Below are 19,168 nucleotides of genomic sequence, written 5' to 3'. Positions count from 1 at the left end.
CAATTCACAATTTTAAAAATTAATCTCTCAATATAAAAGCTCGTCAAAATAGATTATAGAATAGTATTTTTTATTGAATTGTTTTGTCATGTCCATGCTCTCATTTAGTTTAATATCTGGATCTGCCACTGAAGCCAACGTGTAGCACATTGTATAATAAGGGCATGCATGTGCTATAACCACACTTTTAGTCTAAAAGCTATGGCTCTCTTGTAAGAGAACGCTATAGAATACATAATATGTTTTAGGAATTCAACTATCACCTTATGTAATGTTTAGGAACATGTATTTCATTTTAAATTATCAATTTCAGTTATGAAATCATAAATGAAGAATTTGGGAATGGCAAGGCCGGTTTGGTTAGTCATTCTCAAATTCCCAACTTATCTAACTACTTAAAAAACAATGGTGGAATTAATCCAAATCAAATTTAAAATTTTTTATTTGTCAAACAATAAATTTGAACCAATTTTAAATTTTCAAATAAAATCATCATTCCCAAATATGTCATTAAATTTTTTGTTGATCGACTTGGTTCGTGACACTAATAATAGAATAATATTGATTTTAAAAAAATACATATTAGATTAATTGTGACTTTATGAAGCGCTTGTCATTAATTTATATGTCCATTTATAATATTAGAAGTACCAAACTTAAAGAAAGCTAAATTCAAATACATATTGCCTATATAAATCATTTGCTTTTCTCATCTCAGACAACCGTAGCTAATCATAATCATAATACTACAAAATCAACAAACTAAAATAGAGAAACATGATGACTAATAAGCGCGTATTTACTTTCTTTTCCTTTGTGGTGTTGATATTAATTATGATATGTATGGGTTCAGTTCGGGCTGAAAAGCCCGAAACATTGACATGGGTAAAAACAGAAGCATACGGGCCACACGAGCGCAAAACTGTCCTACAATTCTACTTCCACGATATCATAAGCGGGGATTCTCCAACCGTAGCCTTAATTGCCCGGCCCATCGGCTCTAACAACACAGACCGATTAGCGTTTGGTACCCTGAATATGGCTGATGATCCATTAACTATAAGCCCTGACCCGAACTCAAAGCTAATTGGGCGGGCCCAAGGTCTATTTGGTACGGCCTCTCAAGAAGGTGTGAATTTTATTATGGGGTTGACTTGTGGCTTCGTGGATGGGATCTATAATGGGAGTACTGTGGTTATCTTTGGCCGGAATTCGATCATGAATCCGGTAAGGGAATTTCCGGTTGTGGGTGGAACCGGGCTTTTTCGGATGGCCCGTGGGTATGCTGTGGCTCATACTTATTCCTTTAATCTTACTTCTTTGAATGCTGTTGTAGGATACAATGTTACAATTTTCCACCCTTGATGGTATTCATGCATATATTGATGTTATTTGGTTTGTTTTGTGTATATCATGTAAGGCACCATGCATCTCATGTGCTACAAGAAAAAGGGGGAAATATATATATTTCTAAAAATACAAATATATTAGTTGCGAATAATATATTATTATGTTGAATTCTGTTATATGTACTCGTATTATATTTTCTATGTTAACTCTTTGAAAAAAGTTGCTAGTAATATACTCTGAAAAAAAATCTAAAGTAATTGTTAAACATTGGGAAAAATAAGAAAGTAAATAAGAATGATAAAGTAATTAAATAGTGATATTATTAGTGTTGTATTCTAATTTTGTTAATGGTATACTAATGAAATACCAAAAGTAAATAAAAATGATAAAATAATAAAAAGAAAGAATTCTTATTTACGTTTTCTTACTTTTTCCAATGCTCAATGATTACCTATTATCTTAGATTCTCCTTTTCTTGGTTCCTCCCCATGTTTCAACATAAGGAGGACAAGATAAACCATATAGATTAATTTTATGTGTTGATATGTTTTTAGTTAGTTTAAACGATCTTGTTTTACGCCTAGTTAGATAAAGGTTAGAAGTTGTTTTCAGGCCATCAAAATCTCAACTACAACGGACCAAGCTTTGAGTTGTTTTGTTCATCCTTTTTCTGAACGAATCTTTTAGAGTTATGTTTCAAGTAAGGCTAATTATAAAATTAGTTTTATTACCTTTACCTTTTTACTTATTTATAGACGTTCATTAAAATTATCAATTTAAATAATAATTGCAACTAATCATCATTTGCCGAAGAGACCGAATATATCTTGGGCATTACTATTTGTCGCCACCCTTTTCATTTTATCGCCACCCCCTCTTAATGAAATTACAAATTTACCCATGAACTTTAAAAATTTACAAATTTGCCATTTGAGTTATTATTATTATTATTATTATTATTATTATTATTATTATTATTGTTATTATTATTGTGGTTGTTATTATTATTATTATTAAATTATTATTTTTGTTTTAATTATTATATTTAATTTATATTTATAAATGTTATTATTATTATTATTATTATTATTATTTAAATAAAAGTAACTTAAAAAATAAATTAATTAAACAAAAGAAATTTTATAAGTCGAAATTAAAAAAAATTAAAAAATTAAAAAATAAAAACCAGTCGCACAAAACATGCGACTGTACCTAGGTCGAGTCGCACAAAAAGTGCGCCTCGACCTAGGTACAGTCGCACGTTTTGTGCGACTAGTATTTTTTTTTTTATATTATTATTGTTATTATTATTATTATTATTGTTATTATAATTATTATTATTTTTGTTATTATTATTATTATTATTATTATTATTATTATTATTGTGGTTGTTATTATTATTATTATTAAATTATTATTTTTGTTTAATTATTATATTTTATTTATATTTTTAAATGTTATTATTATTATTATTATTATTATTATTATTATTATTATTATTATTTTTATTATTATTATTATTAGTATAAAAATAAGAAATTTTAAGTCCAATGGCAAAGTTGTAATTTTTTAAATTCCAGGGGCAAATTCGTAATTTCATTCGAAGGGGGTGGCGATAAAATGAAAAAGGTGGCGACAAATAAGAATCAGGTATATATTAGTGTATGTAAAAACAATGACAAAACAAGATCGGAGTAAGTATAGAAGTTACATCAATATATACATGCATGTAAGACGCGGATGATATCATATGAGCATGACATAGCTCTCAATGATAGGAAATTAATCGAATGATTTATATTTTTTCTATAAAACAGTCATTACAAAAAAATTATTTTTCCAAAATAAGATTAAGTGACATTTAAAAAATATTGCGGATTTATATTTTTAGTATAATAATAATTATTTTTTATTTTAAGTTTCACTATGACGTGATTTAATATACTTTATGTGGCTTTTATCAACATATATAATTGTTACTATAATCAATGTCACTAGATCTTTTACCGCAAAAAGCTTTGGTATGATTTTTTATTATAATACTAAAGAGTCTAATAAATATCACTACATCCATTAGATATCATTAAAAATTTAAAACAGTAACATTTAAATTAAATATCACTAAATATATCACACTAAAAACATGTTACATGTTATGTTGTGGGGAATTTTACGTTTTTTGGATTATAAATAGCATAAGGAAAAAGAGGGCTGTGCGAAATTCAATTTAAGAATCTTATCTCAAAAAAACTGTTTTTTACTCATGACTATAATCAAGCAATAAATATTTCATACACATGTGATGATACAACGCCACCCGTTGACCTAGAAATGGAGAGGCGTGGTAGTTTATAACGTTGAATAAATTCTATTAAAATACTGTTTTCTAGAAGTAACATTAGATAAACTTTAATTTTAAATTTTTAGATAATTGATATTTCTTGGTGTCGTTGCAATTGGGAAAGGACTCAAAGGACAATCTCTAAATGAACCTTTCTTGAAACTTCAATGGAGATTTACAGAATGAGAATTAGGTAACTATTAAAGGGTATTTATAAATCATTACATCTAATACTTTCATTGAGCAAAAAGCCGAAAACTAAAAAAAAAAAAAAAAAAAAAAAAAATTGCATGAGACCCTCAAGTTGAGTCGGGTTTCTGGTGGTAAGCCAAAATGGCAACTCGACTTTAACTGCTAAACTAACATGTTCAAGACATAATATAAAGTCGACTCAACTTGGGGTCAAATATAAGTAAGTTGAGTCGATTTTTACCTCTGGTTTCCTCCTTCACTCAAATATCATCATATTGATCGGATAAATACTTTATACATTCTCTAATCACCTCTAAGTCCCCCCACATGCAAGTCTGACCCTGAGGATACACCAAAAAGACCACCACCTGAGACCCAAGTTAAAAAAATCAGTAATTAAATTTAAAAGAGGGCCCATTATAAACGAAAAAAAATAAATAAAACGGACCTAATTGTAAAAACTGATATGGAAAGTTGGAGTTGAAGGAATTAAAAAACGAGTGCTATCTTCAAATCAGTGTCTTGGCTCCTTAATTAATTCATTATTAAATAGATTTCCTTGCAAATACATTTTGTGAATTATTTAATTTAAAATTGTTAATTACATATATGTAATTAAGTTATCATATAACTTCTTAATCATATTAAGACTATAAATATATAAATTATTTTATCAAAAGTATATTTTTTACATAAATAGCTAATTTATTTCATTTTATAATTCTCCATTGTTTGAAAAGATACAAAATATTTTAATTGATTGTATATGATAAAATATTAATTTATAAGGTATAGTTTTAAAATCTTCTGTACTTATCAATTAAACTAATCTAAGCAGAAAGATATTATATGATATGCTTAAAATTTTTGCTTAAATAGAACTCGAAAAGAGCAGGAAAATTTTCACTATAAAGTCGATATGTGTCATAATTATTTTTATATTAATATAGTATATAGATAGATAGAAGAATTCCCAAAATTTCTTCATTTATTCCTTGTTCCCAAAATTCCTCTATTAATTCCCAATAATAAATGGCCCAAATTCCTCCATTAATTCCTTGTTCCCAAAATTAACTCCTCTTCAATTCCCAAAACTACTCATGTATCAATTTATCTTGTGTATTTCATCCGGTGTATATGTCGGTATATACGGTCGATTTGTCTTCTCTACAGTTTTTTTAATTGAAGTGTAATTCCAATTCCCTTTCCCTTTCCCTTTCTAGTTTTGAATTTTGTCTTGAATTTCAATTACAAGTTCATCTTCTGATTTTCGATTCAATTTGAATTTTCTCTTTATCGATTATATTTTCTGTTTGCATTGAGCTTCAGTTCATCATCTCTCTCCCCAAATCAAGTTCAATTTCAATATTAGGTTGATTTTGATTCTTGATTTCTTGAATTTCAATTTGATTTCATGTTGATTTTTGAATTTAATGTTGATTTTTGCTTTCTTGATTAATTGATTTGGAACATGCTTGATTTCTTGTTTTGAATTTTCATTAAGAGTTTAATGAAAGGGCAGATTATGCTTACGACTATGTTGTTAGCATTGATCACAATTCTATATTTTGAGTTGTTTATAAATTATAAGTAGTTTACTGATTTTTGAGTTGTTTTTTGAATGTAATTTTTTTTTACAGTATATCTATTCAATTTCGGACGAAAACTATGTTTAAAAAAAGTTGGATGAAATAATTACGGGGCCTAATACAAATCTAGATCACTTAAGTCGAGCACTGGGAGCTATTGTTTTGTTTATATTTTAAATTATATTATGACTTTATGAGTGTTTAATTCAATTTCACATATAAAATTACCTCTAAAAAAATCATTGATTTATACATGAAAAATATTTAAGAGGGCCCCAACTTATTATTTGCCCTAGGGTCCCAAAAAATTCAGAGACAGCCCTACACATATGAGGACCCGGACTCAAGATACCAAAATACAAGTCATAAACTAAAATTTTGGATTAATTTAGTGGTTGAAACTCTTGAGTCTTGAAAGCCTTTTTTTTTATTTTTGTGATAAATTTTAATTCTCACTATCTATTGGAATTATTAACTATCTCTCTCACTTGTCAGTAAAAATTTCTAGTCTACTCTAAATCCTGAAAAGAAACAAATAACATAATTACTCAATACATGTACATTAGAAATATTGCATTTTTAACTTTAAATTATCAATTTGTTGGTCATCCAAAATAATATGGTAAGAAACATCATGCATTCAAACATAACTTAAAGGCATTCAAACATTACTTGTAAGCATTCAATTATCCCACATTAGTTCTCTTATGCTCTATTATACCTTTCACAATAGTATTTAAGAAATGAGAAAAGTCAATATATTTTTGGTCAAACATAAAATAAAATCCAATTTGAATCTAATAAACTTGATAAAAGTCAATATTAATTTTTCTGATAAAAGTCAATATCTCTTTAACTATAAGCATTCACTTTATTGTCATAATACATGTGTCTTCCACTCCTTTATATTCTATGATCATCCATTCTTTATCTACATACCCTCTCTTACCTTCCCTAAACAAACCCAAAGAAACCATTTTTCATTAAAAAAAAAAAACAAATCGGATACCCAAATTAGGCAAGCATGAGCAAGTTTGTACTAATTACATTTTTTATATTTGTAACATTCACATCTTACATGGGCTTTATTCGGGCTCAAAAGCCCGACACTCAAACATGGGCAAAAACAGAAGATTATGGTCACGAGCAGAAAACCGTCTTACAATTCTACTTCCACGACAACCAAACCGGGGATTTCACAACCGTTGCGTTGATCGCTCAACCCATAGAACCCACCTCATCCGTGTCGAGCTTCGGCCGTTTGTTTATGGTAGATGATCCGCTTACTGATGGTCCAGATCCGAATTCAAAGCTTGTGGGCCGGGCCCAAGGATTCTATGGATCAGCCTCACAAACAGGTGTGAGTTATATGATGAGTTTGACTTATGGGTTTGTTGACGGGATTTACAATGGGAGCTCCGTGGTTATGTTGGGCCGGAATACGATCGCCGATTCGGTGAGGGAGCTTCCGGTTGTTGGTGGGACTGGGCTTTTCCGGATGGCCCGTGGATATGCTTTGGCCCAAACTTACTCTCATAATAGTACTGCTCGTAATGCCATTGTTGGTTATAATGTTACCATTATACACCCTTAGAAAGCTTTTGGAATATTATGATGTACAATTAATTTCAATTTAGTTTGTGTTTAACTCAATTTATCAGTTCTTTTAATTAAATTTCTTTGCCAGAGTAGTAGTATGTGTTTTGACCTGATATTTTCAATAACTTGCTCAACACCGAATAGTTGGTAAATTAAGTAGTTACTTTTTGTTTGTCCAAATTATTTTTTCTATGCTTTTCAAAATAAATTTCGAGTTTTATTATCTTTAAATACGTATTTTATATCAAGTTGAATCTTTCCCACATGTCACATATATATATTTTATCTACAATATATATACTTCAAAAATCATTTAAACGTGAAAAAAATAAAAAAGGATAAATAAAAAGAAATAATTTCCATCTGAATATATTTAAAATATTAAAAACTAAAAATTAATTTTACATATTCAGACATTCAGTTACAATGGTACGTATTAGGCTAAAAAAGGTTATATGTTTTCTTTGCTTCACTAATTTTTTTTTTCATTTATTATCTTGATCGTATTTAGTTTATTCCGCTTTAGATATTGTTAAAAAGGTTTGAAAGGAATGAAAGACGAAAACCTATACCAGTAAATTAAAAGAAGATGCGACAAAAAAAATATAAAAATATTGTTGCCAATAAAAACTTATTTTTTTCATTGGAAATATAAAAATATTGTAGCTATGAAAAACAAATCCTTTAAATTGATTTTAAGTTTTTACAATTTTAAATGGTTTTTCACTTGATAGCATTAATCTAATCTTAACAAGTTTTAATAGTCAAATTTTCATATTAAAAAAAGGTCAAATTTTTATACTAAAAAGTTATCAAAATGCAAACAAATCTATATATTGTATCTATTTTCAGATCTTAAATGATCCTTATAAATCCTATGAATCTTGGTCTAATTTAAAATTCAAAAAAGGATAAATACTATCTTTGCATTGGAATTAAATAAATAGGAGTAATAATTCAACTTTACTTGAACGAAATTTATGTGTACGTACTAGAGATATTTGTAAGAATAATTTGAATTACATGCATTAGTCATAATTTTAACTTTTTGTCCACTTATATAAATAATACGCGCACTAGTATTTTTTAGAATAATTTGAAATGATAAAGATATATATATTTAAGAAAAAAATATTGAAATTACACCACGTTAAATTAGGTGCGTGATAAATCCTTATTAAGCATAGGTCAATTTATTCGATCAATTCACATTTCACACCGAGATTTCATTTTTCACAACCTTCAAGCAGAGACTACAAATTTCTATCTTTTGTTTGAAAGTTCATCATACTGTGGGTCGACTGGCCCGGACGTGTTTGTTTGAGCTTTGCTTACTGCGACCCAAATGGCGTTATGTCTTTCTTATACGAAAATTTAAAATACTTAAAGCAAAAAAAAAATAATAATAATTAAACAAACGAAATTTCAAAAATTTTTTAAAACAAGCGTGAAAATCTCAAACCTGTGGTTTGAAGCTGTTCGCAGTTAGTAACTGCGAACAACTTATAACACAAAATATTTGTTCGCAGTTAGTAAGTGCGAATAGCTAATTTGTCTTACTTGCTATTTAATATTTTTTTTTCCTTAATTTTTGAGTTTTTATTTGTTGTATTTGCACTAGAGACATTAGAATAAGTAATTACAAGACAATGTATGTTTCAGGCGGCATGGTTCATCGCCAAAACTCCGATCATTCATAAGTCAAAGCCTGGAGGCTATGATAAAGTAATTAAACATATATATACAACAAAATATATACAAATATTTGAAATATACAACTATATATATATATATATATATATATATATATATATATATATATATACACACATAGTCGATCCAAATACGCAAAAGTTAAACGCTAACACTCACGACCCTCATCTACGTTATCCAACTAAGTTGGTCTCCTACGCCTCCTACGATAGTAAGAGGCATTCGGGTGTCGCTCTGGCAGTGGAGGGGACTGGTACTGTGATGGTTGTGATGGCCCAGCCTGCGAGGTCCCCGCAACGTCAACGGGGTATGAATGGTCCATCTCCTCCAAATGGTAGTCATAAGCAGGAGGTGAGACGTGCGTATGGGCGGTAGTCGGTGAGGACTCAGCAGCGACTTCCGGTACGAAGTGCTGGAACTGCGAGCCGACGAGCATGCCATACGCAATCTTCCTCATCGGTTCCTTGTGGCTGTACCGCATCACTTCTGTTGCACCTTGTGTTTGCAATTAATATTTAGTTAATGTAACATTATATTATTTAATCGGCAACTTAATCATATAAATGCAAATGAAGACTTACAAATTGGGTCATCGTAGGCGCAGCAGGTGCGTAATGTGCTGCTGCGAAGATGGCACGTGGTGTCATCCATCGGTGCGTGATGAGAGGAACCACGGCATGTAGTCTGGTGTAGTAGGTGCGCCATGAACATCGATCGGTGCACCTTGTGCCAACAGCTCTAGTCTACCATCCAACGAGCGATGTGACGCCAATTGATCTCCATCCAGTTTGCCCTACCCTGATTTTTGCGCGAAATTAGGTGCAGCTAGGGTTCAGTGTCACAAGGCGGTGGAATGCCCTGTACCAACCCATATTGGCGCATTATGCACTCTGGTAGATGTACTTTGACAATGTCGAAGCATATGAGTGGCACAGAAGCCCTCCACGCACTTGAATGAATCCCCGAGTGTTCGGGTACAGTTGCGTAGTCTTCCGCAGAGTATGGGTCCCACAAAAACTAAAATACATGTTATGAAAAGGTAAGTGATATGTTAATTAAATTGTACTAGTGTTAATGAGTACTGAAATTTTTACCTGGTTGGGTTGTAGCAGGTCTAACTGATCTCGGTAGAATCCGAGACCGCTATCGGTGTGCTTGAGCGTCCAGCGTGCAAAATTCCACCTCGAACCGTACGCAACATCTGGTGGGGGTTGTGGTGGAGGAGCAGTATCACCACGACCAACGGTTCTGTAAGATCCTCATCGACATGTTATGATTGTAGGAATGTTGCCTAAGGTTGTGTCATTTTCTAGCGCATACTCATCGCCATCCATATCGTCCTCAGAAGGATCGTCAATGAGCTCATTACTCTCATTTCCATCATCCCAAGGTCCCATCTCAGCAGTTTCTCCTAAGTTAACTATTAAATCAATTGAACTTGATTCGTAGGGGGTTGAAAAAAAGTACAAGATGCGGAAGAAACGATGGGATTTACAGTTTCCTGAGTTAATATAGGCATAGGGGTAGGAGTAGGATTAGAAGCAACTACATTCCCTAATGGTACTTCTTCTACGTATAACTCCAAAGAGGGAATTTGGGTGGACTTTGAATGCTCCCACATAGCATCTATAACCTCATCATCCTCAACAGGAAAGACAAGCAATTCTCCACTCCTGTCATATTTAAAGCTTATATTTACGGTACTTCTAGTAGAGTCCAAACCAATCTTAGAACATATAAAACGTTTAAAGTGGTTCAAATCCATGTTCGAATTGCAAGCAAACAACTTACGTCTTCCCCCAACATAATGAACTTTGCTACTGCTTTCTCGAATACAATCATTCCAAAAACATACTATAGTCACGCGAAATGATGCTATTTTCTACATTAATACAAAGAAAATCAACATCAACATCAACTCATGCCCATACAAGTACATTACATTCATTTGATTATAATCTTTTTTGGTCTAAAAATTATTAAAAACCATAATATAACTAAGTTCATACATATATAATGCACATAAAATCCAAATAATAAATCAATTCATAAATAATATTTCTAATACCAACATCAACATTAACATTTCTAATAATATTATCAACATTGAATTCCACTAATTCAACAACATTAATTCAAAAAACAACATAAAGCTATAAAAATAATTAAAAATTACCTTCAAAACTTATGGATGATTAAGAATAGTTTTGATTTAACAACTAGTAACCTACATTTGAAATAATAAGAAAATTTGGTTAAAACCATAAACAACTACATATAAACCAAAAAAACACACAAAAGTTTACCTTTGAGCAAGTTAGAGTATCCCACACTAATTTTGAAGTGCCAAATTGAAAGAGAAATGTAAGATTTGATGGATTGAATTAATGGTTTTAGAGGGAGAATGTCGAATGAAGTTAGGGTTTTGAGAAATGGGGTAAAATGCGAAAAACAGAAACTAATCTGCGTATTTGTGAAGCAGGTCTGTTCGCAGTTGGTAACTGCAAACAACAAGTAAGACAAATTAGTTGTTCGCAGTTACTAACTGCGAACAGCTATTTTGTCTTACATGCTGTTCTCAGTTAGTAACTGCGAACAGCTCCAAACCACAGGTTTGAGATTTTCACGCTTACTTTTTGAAATTTTTTAAAACTTAGTTTATTTAATTAATTATTTTTTTTTGGTTAAGTATTTCAAATTTTCTTTTTATACTAGCCACCCACTCTAATAAATTTAACTTTTTGCAATATTAAATATAGTAACATTAAAAAATGCCACTGATTTATATTTTTAGGATAATAATTGTTGATTTTTATTTTAAGCTTCACTATAAAGTGATTTAATGACACTTATTTGGTCTTTAGTCGCATATTTGATGTTATTATAATATACTAAGATAGAAACCTGTGTAATGCACGAATTTTTAAATATATTAATATTTTAATGAAATTTTAGATTGCAAACCATATTTCACATTTTTCCTAAAATTTAAAATTGTAGTTATGGTAGTCTAACAATATAAATAACTGATTTTAATGATCAATTAATTGAATTTTATGTCATTTTAGTTTTAGATAACAATTGATGGGAAAAGGGGCTATTATGTATTCAAACAATTTCCTAAATTGTTGTATAATTTTATACACAATGTAATTTTGCAATATAATTTTCTAAATTGTGTGATTCCAAATTCCAATTACATTGGAATAAATGTAATTTATTTTGTAGTATAATTTTTTACGCGGTGTAATTCCAGAATTTTATCAAACAATATATAATGTTCTATACAATACATTATATATTTCCCATTATAATTTTTTAAACAGTACATTTAAATACAACTGCGTAAGTGGAATAATTTGATTTATTGCATCCATTAATGTATGAGTTTTTCCAAAAATATAAATTTGCATATATGATAAATGTAAAACATGCAAATTAGTCTAATTCCATTAATACTAATGCAAAAAATCGTTCGTAAGAGGACTTTTACCAGAAGCTTGATAACAAAGAAGGGATGAAGCATATTTTTATGTTTGCAAAAGTCATGTCCAGGCAGAGGCAAGACTTAGGGACGGTGAAGAACATCAAGTATGAATAGTGTTCAAAGAGCAAATGTGACACTAGTAGTGAATTAGAGGGCGTATTTTATTCTTAAAATATTATTTAATTTGCATAGTCGCGTGAATTCTTATTTGATTCATAATAATATGTATATTATTATTAATATTAACTTTTTATAATTTTAGACTATGTATAATTAAAATATTACAAATACAATATAGCTAAAAATTTGATTTTTGAGATATATGTTCTCTAAAGAAAAGGTGATTTGATTAATAAGAAAATTCAAATTGGCTTACCTGAAATTGAAATTTCGAAGGTATTTTATTGGATCGAAAACGTCATGGGACAACATCCGCTAAGAATAACGGATTTTAGATTCACCAAGTATTTAGTGGCTTGGCCCAAAATTAATGAAGGTGGTCCTTTTGGACATTTGAGCTCTATGAGATTGTCTCATCATGAGACGATTTTATATTAATAAATACATATAAAAAATAATTTTTTAAAATTATAAGTAATTATTTTAGAGTCATAAGAGATAATTTTATGACGATCAATATACTTAAGGCAGCTTAATAAAAATAGTCTCATCATGAGACCGTCTCATTTAAAATATGCATAAACCCAAATTTATGTGTGGGACGGTCTCTCTATAACACGGTCTACATATATAAATTAATAGATCAAATAATACAATTATAAACATATAAACTTCTTATTTTAATGTTATTTCATCAAAACATTGTGTCAAGAGAATAGCTTGACGGTAAAAGAAAATATGCTAGATTGATTATCTCGGTCTTACACACTTTTGCTTTACTACTTTTTTAATCGCTTCTTTTGTATAGTACATTTTCTTTTTTCTTTTTTTTTTCTTTATCTTGGCCCACTTTTGCATTTAGAGTTTTTAATTTGGTTTGCTACAAAATTATTATTTTTAGTAATAGTCTCAATCCTCGAATGGCTCTTATAATATCACCCACAACCCTATTCACTTTATCAATTTATCTACTCATGGTCCATCCACATAATTTTTATCTTATTATCTTATCTCTAATTACTTTTGTTTTACTAATTTTAAAAGTAAGTAAAAAATATATATTTATAGTAAATTCAAACCAACAAGCTTAAAGAAATAGATGAAGTATTTCGCATTAGTATGATGTAACTGTGATAATATGAGATATCTTTATGTACTCGTTCCACAGATGTGCAAAGGCGGAGATCTCCGTATTTGTTCAACAATTTCAGTAATGAACCAGAATCAATTCTAATTAGGTATTTTAGAACTTATTCTAATTAGGGTTTTTAGTGTTCTATATATACATCTTAACCTACTTATTTGTATAATGTATTAGCCAACATTATAAATAAATCGAATCCATATGTAATATTTATTATTTTTTGTTTATCTTTCTTGCGTTTCTCGTAACAATAATTCATGTTTCCAATTTTTTTCTACCTATAGACATAGCCAACACATTATAAATAAATCGAATCCATATGTAATATTTATTATTTTTTGTTTATTTTTCTTGCATTTCTCGTAACAATAATTCTAGTTGTCTGTCCATTCCACTCAAATGATCATAATATGAACGAAGGGTTATTTCCATTTTCCACCAAACAAAATTTCTAAAACTTCTTTGTCTTTTCACTTTTCCATATGCGTGGCCCGTGCTTCATGCTTGACTGCTTTTCTAAAGAAACGGACTCATCCCATAGTTTTAATCCAATTTATACCTTTTACGTTTTTTAATGTTATATGTATAATTTAACTATTAATAGTTCTAATTATACATATATAACTAAAAATTATAAAAAATTAATATAATGAAGTACAAATTAAAATGAATCAAAAAAAATCATTTGACTATATTTTGACTTATAAATTAAGAACAAAATAAATTACAACATGTTGATGAACAGTAACCAAAACCTAAATAGGGCTAAAAGTATGGAACAAAGGGAGTAAAATAATTAATGAAAATTATTAATGGTACACCTGAATTTTTACACTTTATCTATGGTACCCCTAAGTTTTTTTTATTATCAATGGTACCCTTGTACTATTAAGTGTTTTACAACTGTAACCTTTTTAAACTTTTTCTGTCCAAGATCGTCAATTTTTTTCTTTTTCTTTTATTTTTCAATTCAAAACATATAAGAAAGTTAACGGTTTTGAATGATTTTGGAAGAAAAAATTCAAATAAGGTTACGGTTGTAAAACGCTCAATAATACGAGGGTACCACTGATAAAAAAAAAAACTTAAAGATACCATTATTAAAGTGTCAAAATTCAGAGGTATCATTGATAATTTGCCAATAATTAATCAACTCTTTCATTTCCAATTCCTTTTAATTTTCCGACTAGTTTTGTGGAACACTCTTTATATTCCTCACAATTAGTACCATGTGCATATAGGTGAAAAATATAAAACAGAAAATAAAATTGAAGAATAAGAACATATATTCGTTTGAGATGGCGATTGGCGAGAAAGTATATTTGACATGTCATACAAATTTTACAAAACTTTAATAAAAATATCTAATATTTAAATAGTTATCTAAAATTAATAATTTATAGGAAAAACTACGGTGAATAATATAATCTTTCGTTAATTTCCCTACAATAATACGAACTTTTGATTAACCATGAATATACTAACTTATGGGGTTTTTTTCCAAAATAATATCAACTTTAGTTTATTAACTAATTTACTAATTTTTTTTGGTCATATAATCTTCTATAGCTTGATTTTTAACATGTCACAGCTCGTCTAGTATGAAACCGTTTCACCATGAGATAGACCCATATAATTAGCCCATTCTTTAATTGATTACTTTAAGATTGTAAGTAATCGTTTTAAGGTTATAAGTAATCACTCTAACACTAGTAAAACGCTTCCTTAAGTTATTCATGGGTAATAAAAATTAATATTATTTTAGAAAAATATTCATGTTTCTTAATTTCAATGAATCCAACTCAATTATCTTTCCACAAAATATGATCCATATATTTCCTACAAAGTTCTTATATATTGAAGAAATATTTACTTCCTTTCATACCAATAAAATCTTTAACATTTGACAAAGACGAGTACTTTATTTGCTACCTCACCTAATCAGCAAGCATTACAGTCGAAATTGAACCATGTTCTTAAAGTTGTTGACCACCCCCACCCCAAGCATACTCCATTTCTTCTACTCAAATTACATTATTTTTTATTTTGAATTATTTTTTTATTTAAAAGTGGATATCACTATTTTCTTTTTAGTTTCAATTATGTATTTAAATTTTCTTTGAATACCATCCATATAATTTATTATCTCTATTCATTTAAAATTACAATTTCTCAATTTTTTATAATTTTGCTTAAAAATTATTTATTTTCTCTTTAATTCAATATCGTAAGAATAAAAAGAGTATTTAATTCATTTCTGTTATAGCTTTTATGAATCTTTCTAGAAACATCAATGTCTCACCTTATATATACACTTCATTCATCTCTTCTCCTCACAAAATAGCAACAAATTAACTAACACATCTTCCAACTATAGTCTAGCCACTTGAAAAAATGGCTAGGCAAATACTTCAAATTCTGAGGTTGGTTATAATATTAATTACCACCCTTGTAGCAAACCCGAGTTGGGCCAGAGAACAAGAATTGTCTCGGGCCCATGACCATGCTCATGGGTGGGCGAAAACAGTTGTATCCGGCAAAGAGCGAACAACAACTCTTCAATTCTACTTTCATGACATTGTTAGTGGCAAGTATCCAACTGCAATTCCGGTAGCTAAACCCATCCAGAAAAACCCGCACGTGTCAAATGGGTTTGGTATTCTAGTGATGGCGGATGACCCGCTTACAGTAGGGCCTGACCCGAAGTCGAAGCTCGTGGGCCGGGCTCAAGGGCTTTATGGGTCTGCTTGCCAGGATGAAGTAGGCCTAGTGATGGCTCTGAGTTACAATTTTTGTGAAGGAAAATTGAATGGAAGCTCCATAAGCATAATGGGCCGGAACTCGATTATGAAACGGGTAAGAGAATTGCCGATAGTAGGAGGAACTGGGTTTTTTCGGATGGCACGTGGGTATGCTTTGGCTCAAACTTACTGGCTTAATGATAAAGGGGATGCCATTGTTGGTTATAATGTTACTATTGTTCATTGAGAATACTAAGAAGTTGCTCCTTTTGTTTCTAATTTGTTTGTTACAATTTTATTAAAATCAAAAAGTTTAATATTTTGATAAAAAAAAATTAACATCCATTGTAAAATAATGAAAATTTTACTATTTTGATCAAAAGTGTGACAAATAAACTAAATCGAAAGTAGTAATATAGTTATCGTCATGCTTTGTAGTTTGTGTATTAGTTACATTTGTTTTAAGGTGTAATCTTAATTATATGTAGGATTTGCTTTGCTAACATCATAATTCTAAAAAGTAACTATGATGCATTGCAAACAATTAATTGTCAATTTGTCGCTACTTAAAATGTCCAAAAAACTCTTGCAATAATTTTTTGTTAAAAAGTCAATATTTGTTTTCTCAGGATAGTGGACCAATAATACCATTTTAATTCATAATTGTGTGATTAGAATTATTAGCTTAAAGCCTAAAAGTTGACATAGGAAATATTATATTTTTAAATCAAATATATTGTTGTAAAACTCGAAAATATTAAAATACAAATTCAAAAAGAATGTGTCAGGTTGATCATATCTCAATCGAATTGAACCTGTTAAATTAGGTACAAAGATAATTCTTTTTTCAATTCGAGACCTCAGTTAAAGATCAAACTACCACATGAACTTATATAAAGTACATTAGCGTTAAGTAAAAATGGAGTAAAAATCAAGAAAATGGAGTAAAAATCAAGAAAATCGAGTAAAAGTAGTTAACAAAGTATGTTTTATGGGTATTAAGACATATGTGTATATGGATATAAAAATATAAGTTAAATGTGTAGATGTGAATTAAAGGGTGTGGATCATTTATAATAATAAAAATGAAACAAATTATATGAAACGAACTAAAAAAATAAGATTAATTTTATAAGACATTGACGGCCCGTTTGTTTACTGGTTAGTAACGGTTACAAGTATAACCATGGCCATCAAATATGTCAAGAGATATTTCTATTCCCATCATTTAACAACAATTATGAACATGCCGTGAGAGTATGTTATTCAAGTTGATGGGAGTAGGGTTACATTACTCAACACGAACAATCAAATTATAGTGAGACATACACATACGTGAAGAATAATAGGGTTACATTATTCAAGTACTATGCACTACGCAGGATGTTAGGTTGATGAGCGTGATAAGAAAAGAATATGATACCCATGGCCAGATAACCACAGTCCACAACTTCACAAGGCTATAGCAAATCCAAGTAAATCTGTTTGAGCGTATTCAGAAGCGTAAGTCAATTGGTATTGAAATATTTAGTGTATTAGCATATCTCTTATGTTATATATGTGGTGAGCCGTGGGACAACTAAAGTAATTTGAAACAATTGAACCAGTAGCCAGGACAAACATGCTCGTTCAACAATATTGTCATACTAACTTTTTAAGTTTGTCTTTTCGTGAAATATTGCTTTGTTTCGTAAGGTTTGTGTTGCTTCATATTTAATTGATTTTTTAATACAATTTAGAGGCATGAAAGTATACATTTTCACTATGAATAAGTGATATGTACGAGGATTACTTACAACAATCAATTAAGAAATGATTCTTACTAGAAAAAATTACCTAAAATAATCTAACATTTTAATGATTTTCTTACAATAATTTTATTTATTGATTAACCATGAACAACCTCAACTTTGGGCTATTTCCCTTTAGATTACTTGGGTAACTCGATAACCTGTTATACTAGGTAATTTACCAAAAAATTAATATAAAATTAGAGACAAATTTTATAAATATACATAAAAATTCTGAATAATAAAAAACCCATAAATTTTTTTCTCACTTTTTTCAATATTTTTTCAATATTTTATTTTAATTTTTTTTAAAAAAAAACTTGCTATAGCAAGTCATCATGTTAACGGATTTACTCTAGGAAGATACTCTCCAAAATTCAGATTATTTATGGTTAATCAATAGTTAAAATTATTATTGAGTAATCATGAAAAAATCAAATTATTCTAGGTAATTTTTCCTTTTTACTATTCACTCTACAGTCTACACATGAACAAATAAAGAACTTGATCAAATTCTTTGCTTTGTTTTCTGATTAAATATATTTCCTAAGACACATTCATTTACATTACAATATGATAGTTTGTATCTCATCTGGAGTTTCTAACATTATCATAAACATCAAACTAAGCTTTTATCAATACGCTCCTCTCTTTAATTTGCTCTCAATTTTTATTTTTTCGGTTTTTAATTTATTTTACTCTATTTCCTCTTTTGACAATGAATCTACTTAATCTCATCAGAAATCCATTCTCTTATATTTAAATTCATATTTTTCTTCAATATACTTGTTATTTGTATTATTATCAACTACAAATTAATACTTATATCACTATTAAAAATACAAATTAAGTAGCACAACGTGAGTAATATGTTCCTGGACATAACTATCTAACATAGTTTTGTACTAAAATATATGACCTACATCTACAAATGACAATATGACATGTTAAAAAAAAAGGCTCCACTTTCTTAAAAAAAAAAATAAAAAAAGCCTCCGCAGCCAAAAAGCTTAAAGCTCACAAATATTTTCCTTTTTCATTGACGAAAGTAAAAAAATTCCCTACAAGTTTGCATTCTCCTTTAGTTTAATTGTAATTCAAT

The 19,168-nt window shown here is 29.4% G+C and overlaps 3 protein-coding genes across 3 annotated transcripts; all 3 read left to right on the top strand.

The window, feature by feature from the left end:
* The first annotated feature begins 714 nt into the window (after positions 1-714).
* LOC130798944 (dirigent protein 23-like) lies at positions 715-1,451 on the top strand. The gene has a single exon (XM_057662042.1). The coding sequence runs from the start codon at positions 778-780 to the stop codon at positions 1,363-1,365; it is 588 nt and encodes a 195-aa protein (XP_057518025.1). The 5' UTR covers positions 715-777; the 3' UTR covers positions 1,366-1,451.
* A 4,906-nt stretch (positions 1,452-6,357) lies between these two features.
* LOC130798938 (dirigent protein 23-like) lies at positions 6,358-7,239 on the top strand. The gene has a single exon (XM_057662036.1). The coding sequence runs from the start codon at positions 6,497-6,499 to the stop codon at positions 7,064-7,066; it is 570 nt and encodes a 189-aa protein (XP_057518019.1). The 5' UTR covers positions 6,358-6,496; the 3' UTR covers positions 7,067-7,239.
* An 8,582-nt stretch (positions 7,240-15,821) lies between these two features.
* On the top strand, positions 15,822-16,871 carry LOC130798932 (dirigent protein 23-like). The gene has a single exon (XM_057662029.1). The coding sequence runs from the start codon at positions 15,930-15,932 to the stop codon at positions 16,521-16,523; it is 594 nt and encodes a 197-aa protein (XP_057518012.1). The 5' UTR covers positions 15,822-15,929; the 3' UTR covers positions 16,524-16,871.
* Positions 16,872-19,168: the final 2,297 nt, after the last annotated feature.

The sequence above is a fragment of the Amaranthus tricolor genome, chromosome 1 (genome assembly GCF_026212465.1).
Source record: "Amaranthus tricolor cultivar Red isolate AtriRed21 chromosome 1, ASM2621246v1, whole genome shotgun sequence".
NCBI lineage: Eukaryota > Viridiplantae > Streptophyta > Magnoliopsida > Caryophyllales > Amaranthaceae > Amaranthus > Amaranthus tricolor.
This window is presented reverse-complemented; position numbering and strand designations above follow the sequence as displayed.